The sequence below is a fragment of the Protomyctophum parallelum genome (assembly GCF_964188405.1).
Source record: "Protomyctophum parallelum genome assembly, chromosome: 20".
In the NCBI taxonomy this organism is placed as follows: Eukaryota; Metazoa; Chordata; class Actinopteri; order Myctophiformes; family Myctophidae; genus Protomyctophum; species Protomyctophum parallelum.
The window spans coordinates 27,745,896-27,756,867 of record NC_139718.1 but is presented as its reverse complement, the minus strand read 5'-3'; the positions used below and the strand labels follow the sequence as shown (position 1 = coordinate 27,756,867).

At 40.5% G+C, this 10,972-nt stretch overlaps 2 protein-coding genes across 2 annotated transcripts; both read right to left on the bottom strand.

The window, feature by feature from the left end:
• Positions 1-2,404: 2,404 nt before the first annotated feature.
• On the bottom strand, positions 2,405-5,192 carry tp53i3 (tumor protein p53 inducible protein 3). The gene is made up of 6 exons (XM_083791931.1): positions 5,050-5,192; positions 4,658-4,925; positions 4,017-4,231; positions 3,716-3,795; positions 3,455-3,569; positions 2,405-2,919 (listed from the first exon to the last, which is right to left on the bottom strand). Exons 1-6 carry the CDS (start codon positions 5,185-5,187, stop codon positions 2,716-2,718), a joined length of 1,020 nt encoding a protein of 339 aa, XP_083648057.1. The 5' UTR covers positions 5,188-5,192; the 3' UTR covers positions 2,405-2,715.
• Positions 5,193-6,987: 1,795 nt separating this feature from the next.
• On the bottom strand, positions 6,988-9,552 carry cenpo (centromere protein O). The gene is made up of 4 exons (XM_083791382.1): positions 9,408-9,552; positions 8,983-9,248; positions 8,572-8,731; positions 6,988-7,954 (listed from the first exon to the last, which is right to left on the bottom strand). Exons 1-4 carry the CDS (start codon positions 9,496-9,498, stop codon positions 7,845-7,847), a joined length of 627 nt encoding a protein of 208 aa, XP_083647508.1. The 5' UTR covers positions 9,499-9,552; the 3' UTR covers positions 6,988-7,844.
• Between the last annotated feature and the right edge of the window lie 1,420 nt (positions 9,553-10,972).

Sequence of the window (10,972 nt, the reverse complement as noted above, 5' to 3'; positions counted from 1 at the left end):
CCCTACCAACAGTCATTAAGACATGTGAATCCCTTGACTCCTTCAAATCCGCTCTCAAAGGGCACCTACGGACGGCTGCAATTTGAAACTACCCCCCGTAAAATCTGAATACTGAATACTTAAATTGTGTAATTTCTTGTAAATTAAGTAATGCAGATGTTTAACAAAAACTTAACTCTTTGTCCATTTGGTTTCATTTTACACTTAGAGTACACAAGAGTTAAAGATCTAATCAGGGTCCATTTGTTTGCCAACTCTCCATCATTTAACTTGGACCTGGAACACCTGGAACCCCCTCAAGGACCACTGGTGGTTCCTGGACCACTGGTTGAAATCCACTGCTTTATAGCATAATATAGCGTAACATATTACAAAAAACATCCTCAGTATACACATTATAGATATGGCCTGCACTATGCACTACAAAATACACACAGTCACACAATCCATTACAGTATTCCACCCTGTACACACTCAGGCAAGCAACAGTATGTAAATAGTGACCACCCTGACCCTATACACTAGCCTGCACCATGCAGAACCAAATGCACAGTCACATTAATCAGTCATCGTGTTCATACATAGAACACGCATCTTTGTCTTCTTGTACAGTGACAAGGAGATCAACCAGTCAGGTTGGTAGGACCTGACTGCAGGACCACACTGAATTCACCCCCCCTTTGGTTTTCAACCATCCCTGCCCTTCATCGTTGTTTTTTCCACAATAGCATCAGCTATCAACATCAGCTCGCTTGTATAATTTAACATTAACGTTTAAGAATAGTTTCACTGAGATCCTTGAACATCAAAACATAGGTCTAGACACCTAATTTGTTCATTTAAGTGCAATATTGTCTGATATAGTGAAAATTGTGTTTGAGTGGTGCTAGCACCACTCCTATGTGGAGCTGTGTGTAATGTGTGTACGGTATGCGTATGTATCATGTGTATGTATTCACACACACACACACACACACACACACACACACACACACACAGTACAGTAAGTACTATGAAGTGCAGTCAGGGCTGCCAACTTTCAGAAAAAGCCAAGAGTGAGACTTTAGTGTTTTAATGCGCGCGACGCAAAAAAAGGCCTTTTTAATGTTGATTTGGCCTTTTTTAACATCGATTTAGAGGAATACAGACATCCAACCCTAGAAAAAAAAGTGAGTGATGCAACGCTGTGTGGGGGTCCCCGGGGGTCTCGGAGTACAGTAGTAGTAGTATACTGTAGTACAGTTCTATGAAGTACATTACAATACTTCATTATTTCTATGAAGTATTATTTTATTGTAAAGCACTTTGGTACAACTTGTTGTTATTTAAATGTGCTATAGAAATAAAGATGGTATGGTATGGTACAGTAATACAAAGTACAGCAAAGTACAAAACAAATAGTCAGACAACCAATAGTAAGACAACCAATCATCAGACACCCCAACTGCACCACTCACTTCAGATGGGTCTGATTTTTAGATAATTGCGGCACATAAAAATGACAGATGGGACACTTTGCCAACCATTTAACATATAGCATATAGTCATTCATTCATTTATTCCAAATGTACAGCTGATACGGACTGACCGATTTGAGGTATAGTGCAGAATTTTGGCTACAGAAAGAGCAATTTTCAAGATAGGAAGGTCATCTTGGGCTTAAAGGGATAGTTCAGATTTATTTTAACTTAAGCTGTATGAAGCAATATTACACGAGAGGGGGTGGTTTAATGTCATTAATGCACGCCTGCGATGCTGCAGGAATGAGCCCGCAGGGCGTTCTGTAAGCAACGCAGAAGTTGCTACCCCCTCGAGTGTAATATTGCAATTATACAACAGTTACACTTAAAACTAGTTCTGCTCTGGTTTTGGAAGTAGTTCTGGTCATTTTGTGGGGGGCACTGGGGCCACGCAGTAAAAGTAAATTAATTCACAAAACTAACGTAATTTGTATTGTTTTTTTTAAGATATTTTCTTTGCGGCTTGGTTTTTTGAAGGGACAGACAGTAGACTGACAGGAACCGGGAGAGAGATGGGGGAAGACATGCAGTAAAGGCCGTGTCGGGAGTCGAACCCGCGGCACACTGCGACTGGATTACCAGTCGGGTGCCCAGACGGTTACGCCACCGCCAGGGCCTAATTTGTATTGTTGACCTAGCTCTGATTCCATAGCTCTAAATGCGTGAAACGCATTAGAGCTACGGACCAGAGCTATTGTTCACCTATTTCTAAAATATTAACGCAACTTTTGTTCAACTTTGACCACTCTATCACATGGAACTATTTTTTGGGTGTAGTGATATAGACACAAAAAATAAAGTTCCGTGTAGGGGTCAAAATTTTACTGATATATTCAACTGCAGGACAGCAGTTGCAAGTTGCAACACTGCTGAGTATGTCTTCTCGGATCAACTCAGGTATTATACACATAACCATCGATTTGCCCACCCATTTGGGGCTCTCTCTCATGAACAAACACTGGAAACATAAAGTAAACAAACACACAAAAACATTTTATACAAATGGTCCTCCTGGATATTCATTTCAATATTTCAAATATGTTTACATAGTTTAAATGCGTAAATTGTAGGCTATTTGTAAATTGACTGTGTCTTGTTAGATTGACACCCACAGGATCAGTCATGGAGAAATCACACAGTCAAACTAATCAAACAGTAGCCTAATGTTTTTAATGTAAATTCCAAGAGAACTTCATCACTGACTGAGCTTCCTCTGGTTCTGTTGAGTCACATTAATCACAATCTTTCCTATGTTTCTGTTGGCTTCCATGTGCTTATGAGCATCTGCAATGTCCTCTAGGTTGAACATGCTGTCAATCACAGGCCTGAGGGTGGTTGGCTGGTCTGAGAAGAAAGGTAAGGCGTTTTGTGAGAAAGTCCTTACCAGCTCTGCCTTGTACTGTGAAAAGAGAATTGTAGTGCAAAATGTAAAAATGGGTGGCATACAAAGACACAAACATGCCCAATAACACATCTTTATCTACTCTGTGTCCTCTAGATATTGTCATGCTCTTTGTGGGAAACAAACCTCTTTATTAAAGCCTTAATAAATAAATTTGACTTTGGCATACCTTTTTCTATTTCAACTAAGTTCATCCATGCTCTACTGCTGAATGACCTTCAATTACCAGATCACCAATATTATAGAAACATTTTTTTAAGGATATTCTTCTGGCCTTTTCTGGTTTTATTGATACAGGTGATAGTATACCGACAGGAAATGGGGAGAGAGATGTGGAAGACACGCGGCAATAGCCATCGGGATCCGGAGTCGAACTTGCGGCACGCCGTCCGGCTGGTGTGGCAGACTATAGGTGCCCAGACGGTTGAGCTAACCGTCCGGGCCATATTATAGAAACTTTTACCCCAGCCCAAGTTCAAATCTATAGTGCTCAGACAATGGCTATCTGTAATCCTAGATATTATATTCTCACCTGGAGGCTACGAGAGCGGAGGAGGCTTGTAAGGAGCCTGCCTCGTTTGGACAGCAGCTTTCCTAGCAGGTCTCCCTCCACTGTCCTGCCTCCCATAGTTCCATACAGAACCCACCTGCAGTGTTGGTAAATAAGTAAGTAAATACTCAAGTGCAAATTACTTTTTTTAATTATTTTCTTTTTAATATCAACACATTGCTGTATTGCAATTTCAAACAGTACTCAAGTAAATGTACTTAGTTACTATCCACCACTGCCCACCTGCCATCCGTAGCTAAACAGCTCACATTGTTCGCCCAGCAGCTTCCGCCGATGCAGTCAAGAATGACGTTTGCACCCCTGTGAAGTTAAGAGTGTGGTTGCACAACTCGTCATTCAGAGTGTTTGTCCTCGGTTTGCTGTACAAGCAGGGCGTTGCTAAAAATGAGCACTTGTGCTCAGCACAAATAATAATAACTAAGAACAAGCAGTCGCATAAGAGTTAAATTAATATTCAGGATTTTACAGGGTTCTTCCAGTGCTAGTGTTTGAGGATGAAATGAAGGGGCTATAAGCATAATACACCTTTTGTATAATCAAGAACTTTCTCTGCAAAATCCTCCTCTTTGTAGTTGAACCCTGTTGCTGCCCCGAGGTTCTCAGCCATCTCCAGTTTCTCTGGACTCCCTGCCGTAACAATGGGAATGGCCCTGGCCAGTCGAACCAGCTGAACAGCTGCTGTTCCAACTCCGCTCGCTCCAGCATGCACCAGCACCACCTCTCCTTCCTTCACTTCAGCTGTTGAGGACAGGACACATAAAACTCACACACTTATACCTTTGGACGTGTCCCTTGCCCTCATGCTGTTTTACTGCCACATCTCTCTTGCATCATCACTATAGAATTTCAGAATAAAAATCTACCCCTTTTATTTAAAAACTCTTAGAGATCTATTATTCTTCAGCTGAAGTTGTAAGTCGCTCTGGAAAACGTAATTAGCTACATGCCTGCAAAAAAGTATACATTCAAGTTCAACCACTTGAACCCTATATATAGCCTCCCTATCCTGGGGGGAACATTTGCCGAAATAGCCAATATACAAGCAGTGAAGCACACAACGTGAGCTTGTAAGTAATTTATGGATGGTTTACAGTATGCCTTATTCCGTACTTCTGTAGGCTACGTGTAACAACATCACTTATATCATGGAGTTTCATCTCATACCTATGAGGTGTAACAGCTGAAACGCAGTGAGCCAAGCCTCTGGTATTGCAGCAGCCTGGGAAAGACTGAGGTGAGGGGGAACAGTCATGAGCAGCTCTTCTGGAACAGCAACATATTCTGCGTACCCTCCTCCAGACAGCAAGGCCATGACTCTGTCCTCTGGCTTCCAGCCAAGTCTCACCCCAGGGCCGACAGCAGCCACTGTACCTGCCACTTCCAAGCCTATGATATCACTTTCACCCGGGGGAGCAGGATAAAGACCTCGTCTCTATATTAATTAGGAAATTAGTATTAGTCAGTGGTTCACAAAGGTTTGAGTTGTGCAGTAGTTAAGAACTTGACCTGAACACATCTATTTGCTCCTTGTGATGTGCAACTGTACTGTACTGTACCTGCAGTAAATCTGCCCTGTTAAGGGCAGTTGCATGGACTCTAATAAGAACTTGTCCATCTTTGGGTTGAGGTCTTGGAACATTCCGCAAAATGAGATTATCTGGATCTCCCGGGACATCTACACATACTGCCAACATCAGTCTGTAAATCTAAAACATTCAAATAAAAAAAGAAATGTCAAAAAATACTAAGGATAGCATTAAAACAGCTCGCCTCTGGTTCATAGCCCTACGGAATTAGGGCTATATAGACCAGAACTAGCATTACATTCTAATTAAATTGAGTCTAAGGGAGATTTCTCCAATTTGGTGCAGTAAGTACAATGTTTAATGTTTACCATTGATTGATTGAAATTTGTATTTCACAGTATGGGTACATTTCAAACGAAAGCACAAGTCAATGCAAAAACTGCTACTTTGAGGACGAAACCATGAAAAGCACTCAAGACTTGTTACATCAGGGACCTCCATTTTCAATTGATCAGAAGACGCACAAATATACACTTCTATGAAAAACTGGAAAGCAGTGATAGACTGACCTCACGTGGTTTGAAAGGACCTGTCTGGTAAAAGGTCAAAGTTCAGAGAAATGTATGTTAATTGTTTTGTTGATAATACAGACATAACACCAGCACAACCATTGCACTGTTAATGCACGGACGCACCCCATAGAGGCAGTCTGCGCACACAGGGGGTGGACGCGCCAGTTTGAGAATCGTATAATGTTGGATATGTACACTTTTGAGCTGAGGCTGAGCTGACAGACATTCCGATTTCGCAATGTAGGCCAACTAGCATTTTACCCCGTTTCACGTTGCGCACTAGCCATGGTCCACAACTCCACATGACGTTAGTTGGCAGTCATGTAATGTTCCAAGGCTAGTTGCGCACCAGTTCGAAGTTGTTATTGATCATGACGGGGTAAAAGTCAGTCACATAATTTCACAAACAGCCCAAACCGACCAACAATAGCATACGTTTGCGCAGCTCTTAGTTAGTAACACTACAGAAGAGAACTTACCAACAGAATTCCGTATCGGGTTTCACTTTGCAGACGATGCTAAAGCTGAACCCCGTAGTTAACTTTATACAGTAGCCTACACATTTACCAAAAGGCAAAGCTAGAAATTTCCAAAAGGGGCAGGTTTTCTGCATCACGGGTGGTATTTAAAGGGATAGCTAATATACTGATCGACCTAGAACATTAAAATTCACACCCGTGTGAAGTGAGGGGTACTAATAGTCCAGTATTCCTAATATATTAGTCTAAACTCATGTTGATTATGTGATGTAAACCAAACGGTGACAAAACAAACATTAAATTATCTTTATTGTTAATGGCATTTAATGTTTGTGTTAGGGACAAGATGACGTCAATTTTCCCTTCATGGTCAATGGCGTTTTTAAAACACATATTGAACTAAAAACAAACATTAAACATGTACATTTTCCCTTCATTGTCAAGACCAAAGGGACACGTTTATAACGACATTATTCTCAAATACTAAAACAATTAACCCCAGTTTTGAATTATGTTAACCGCAAAAACAATCTCCTATTTTAGCTTTGGAAACAAATTCATTAGCCTAAAATAAATTGGTGCGAAACAATGTAACAATGAACAAAGGCAAACATAATTACCACCAGACAGAGTAACTGCTCAAATACAATAGACTATTATACACTAGTATTAGACACCATAGCAGCAAGTGCCTCTTCATAGCTCTAGTGGCAGATGGCATTGTCTGTGGAAAAGAAATCAGGTACGTAAACTATAATCTTACCAATTCTCCACTAGAAATTACATCTTTTAGTGTATATATTATATGTATATAAGATTTTAGTTGATTTTGTCCACAAAAATATATTTTGGCAGGCCTTGATGGTGTCGATTTTACACTGATTTGAAAATAGGCGATCTACAAGCTGTGAGCTTGTAGATCTGCATCTGCAATTTTTTTTCATGGTATTAGTCAACAAAACACTCTTACAGAGGAAACATTACTATTAATGAAAAGTTTGTGTTAAACACTGCTTTCCTTTCCAGCAAATGAACAATGGATCAAAGCTACAGTAGATCAAGGTTTGGCCAACACAAGGATGTAAGACTGATGAATCTCAAAGAGGATATAGCTCTTCAGCATAAACTAAATAATTTAGACACAGTATGGGAACACTCTGAAAATGCTTAAGCGGAGGAAAGACTTGCTGATACTAGAGCACTCAAGAGTATCGTTATTGAAAATCTGTGAAACCAAAGCGACGGTCAACAAAGCAATGAAAGATATAGCCACGTTCAAAAAATCTGCAGTTGACTTACGGGATGTCCACAGTCCTGGGAGAAGATTGTACTCCAGTACTGCCTCATACTATGACAGAGGCAGAGCGACTGAATTATACAGTTTACGGCGATCTGTATCGGCACAGCCGACATCATATAACTCCATGGGCTCTGCAAGGCACACAGAGGCTGGTGGAAGGAAGCTGTCCATTTTGGAGCTAAAGAACATTGCTATGATTGACTACATATCACAAAAGGAGCTGGCCAGCTGGCAGCGCAATGCTAGAGGAGAAATGGAGAGACTTCGATCATTTCACAAGGAGGTTTTACAGCAGAGAGTCAAAGCTTTTATTGAAAAGCTTGATGACACTGGTGAAATGGAATAATAATAATAGTTGCTTGAATTTATGTAACCCAAGGACGCTTTACATAAAAGAACTTAAGAGTCCAGTGTTGGAAACTGGCGAATCACCATTGGAATAATTAATGTAATTTCCCTCATGTTATGGGCTAGCTAGAGTTGCGTTAATTCCATGAACCCCATTATGGTGGTCAAGGCAGTGTGCACTGGAGTCTCCATGAGCAGGGTGCGGTTTTTCTTCCACTGTTTAGAATCAAGCTTATCTGCAAGAACAAAGCATGTAGAGAATAGAGATAGTTATTACATAATTATACAACTAGCATGTTGTTAAACAGAAATACTTGATGTATATGTAATAAAGTAATTTTTTGTATTTCTATTAAAAGCATCCTACATTTTTGCATGGCTGAATTGTACAATCAGAATAGATAATAACAAAAGGTTAAAGAAGTAAAGAAAGGAAGTTGATGAGAAATGTGGACCCTGTTGTAAACAAGTGTAATGCTTAATTGGGTCGTCCACTCACAGTTGACAGTATTTGTATTGAGTTTGTGCTTAAAATGTACTGTAAATTCTACAAACTGTTAATAAATATTTCAATCAATCAATCAATTCACTATTTGTTTTGCAGACACTTTGGCTAACTGTCCTCACTACTCAAATTCACACAAATTCAACACATTAATTGGTATTTTTTATTGCTCTTTTAATATTTTGCTTCTACTGCACTTTTTCAAATTGAAAATAGAATGTTCAATATGTTCACTGAATACAAATATTTAATAATAGATAAGCCTGTATTGCTAGTCTTTGATACATGTGCACTGCTACAGCCAGCAGTTTAAACTGCGTAACCATTCTAATAAATATTCAATCTTACCATCCGATTCAATTACAACTTTTCTGGGAAGACAACTTGTGAGGTCACTGTAGTTCAACATGCAGCATATCTTAGTGTTATCTTTTGGCACAGTGAGCATCAACACTAATTTCGAACAAGGGGGGTTGCTCTCCATCACTTCCACAGATGTATGGTGTTCCTGTAGGATAATAAAATATCCCCACAATGGTAATGAATTGCACCCACTCTCACCAAACCATTTCTTCTAACGTCCAAGCAAGATTTTTATACAGATATGCCTCTCAAATAAAAGTGGTTTCTTAGCTTTTCATAATGGGGAACTCAAATGTTACATTTGTTGATTAATAGTTGATTAATAAACTGACCCAAAAATGTGTTCAAAGTAACTATATGAACCCTAGGAAGAAAAATATAATGTAGGTCTTGTACCTTAATTAGCTTCATCTGTTGCTTGCGACCAGAGTAGGCATTTAGATGTAGGCTGAGGGTATCCAGAAACCCCCTTATGTCTGTCTGCATACTCTGTTCAGCCAGGCTCTTCAGGGGAATGAAATGTGGAATGCTGTGGCGACTGATCCTCAGTGGTTCTCTCAGCTCTATCTCCAGGTTGTAGGTCTCCAAGTAGACTCCGCCATATTCAGTAGCTAGTGAGATGCATACTTTTCTATCACGAGTTTTCATGAGATCATACCCCCCTAAAGTGCATAAACATGAGAGAGAAATTGAGATAGAAAACAAGTTAAAAGTCAGTAACATGGTACTGTAACTGATTTGAACACAACCAGTGTGAAATTGTTATAGAAGGCTTTATCTAAATCTAATTCATATCCAATGGGGGAAAAAAGTTGTAGTACCAATGAGGTGATGAGCACGAAGAAGGTCTTTCAGTTGTGCATGTTGTGCCATCAGCCTCAAATATTTATTGTTCTCTGAGCCATTATCCATGTCCTCGTTCCCTTCATGTGCTCCTCCATTGTCTAAAACCGTCCTCAGTTTCGGCAGAAACTGAAGTGTGGCACAAGTAAAAAATAAATCAGCAACCAAAATCAATTGGACAACATTGCCTCAGCACCTCATAGTTTGAACAATGCGCAATTTAATTCAAATCTGTCTTTAGATATGTTATAGCACAGGCTGCATTTTGTGAGTGTGTGACTCATGTCACAATAAACAGCATGTTTATTCAATTACAATATTTCAAGAATGTTCCATGGCACAAAATAGAAAAAATACGTATTTCCAGCATTTGTACAAATTATTCACTTAAGCTGAATGTATTGAAGTGAGCTGTTTTCTCAAAATTGTTAAAGAATACAGCATGTATCAATGTGTATTTTTTTTCCTCCATGATTTTGCAACCCATTTTGTCACCCAGTGTCAATTATCTAATCATTCTAATGCAATGCTGGGCACTACACTTCCTCTGCCAACCTGGGGGGGCAGCGGACTGAACTCATGCTTCCTTCTATGCATGAGGAGTCCAAGCTGCTTCTTTTCACCTGACAGGGGATAGTTTCCCCGGCCGGACGTAGCGCATGGAAGGAAGGAACACGTTATTCCAACCAGTTCCTTTCCCCTCCATCAGGCGCCCCGGCTGGCCAGGGAGGTAGTTTAAAGACCAGGAGTACTGCATGTTTTTTGTGAGGGTACTAACACCACACAGAAAGGCCCTTTCGCCAACCCCGCCTCGGGTATGGGCACTGATGACACGGCGGAGAGAACACGCCCCCAGCGACCCCACAGCATCCCCAGCGGGAATCGAACCCAGGACCTTCTAGGTGTGGGGCGACAGCACTACCGACTGTGCCACCTTGGAATACCAACCAACTCGCCCTGGGCGTACAGCCGGCGGAACTGCGCAGCCTGGTATTCCTAATGTAACCTAAATAAATTATGCTTAAACGGTCAAACCTAACCTTATTCCTAACCTTAAACTCAGTAAAACTATGCCTAAACCCAACCCTATACCTAATCTTAACCCCAGTAAAACTATGCCTAACCCTAAACTTATTTCTAACCTTATTCTCAGTAAAACAAAATAAAGAATACAAGAACCGCGGCACCGAGCGGTCGACGTGAGGTCGGCGGAAAAATCGAGGGGCGAGATGGTTTAGGGGCGACCGGGCCTGATGCAGACCTCACTGTGCCCCCCAATGTGTATTTTCTATTGTGAAACTTGCCATAGCCTAGTTAGTTACAGGGGTGCAATAACAATAATCACTAAGTAATAGTAGTCACAATCACATGTAGTGTAATATTTGCCTTTTGATATACTTTTTCTCTTTCCTTTTTGTTTTGTTTTACATAAAAACGTTTTGGTGATTTATTCACCATCGCACAACAGTGTTGCTTGCCGACAATAGCAGATTTTCAAGCTAAGAATCAGTTCTTGCCGGGAAGCAACACTGTAGTAACAAAT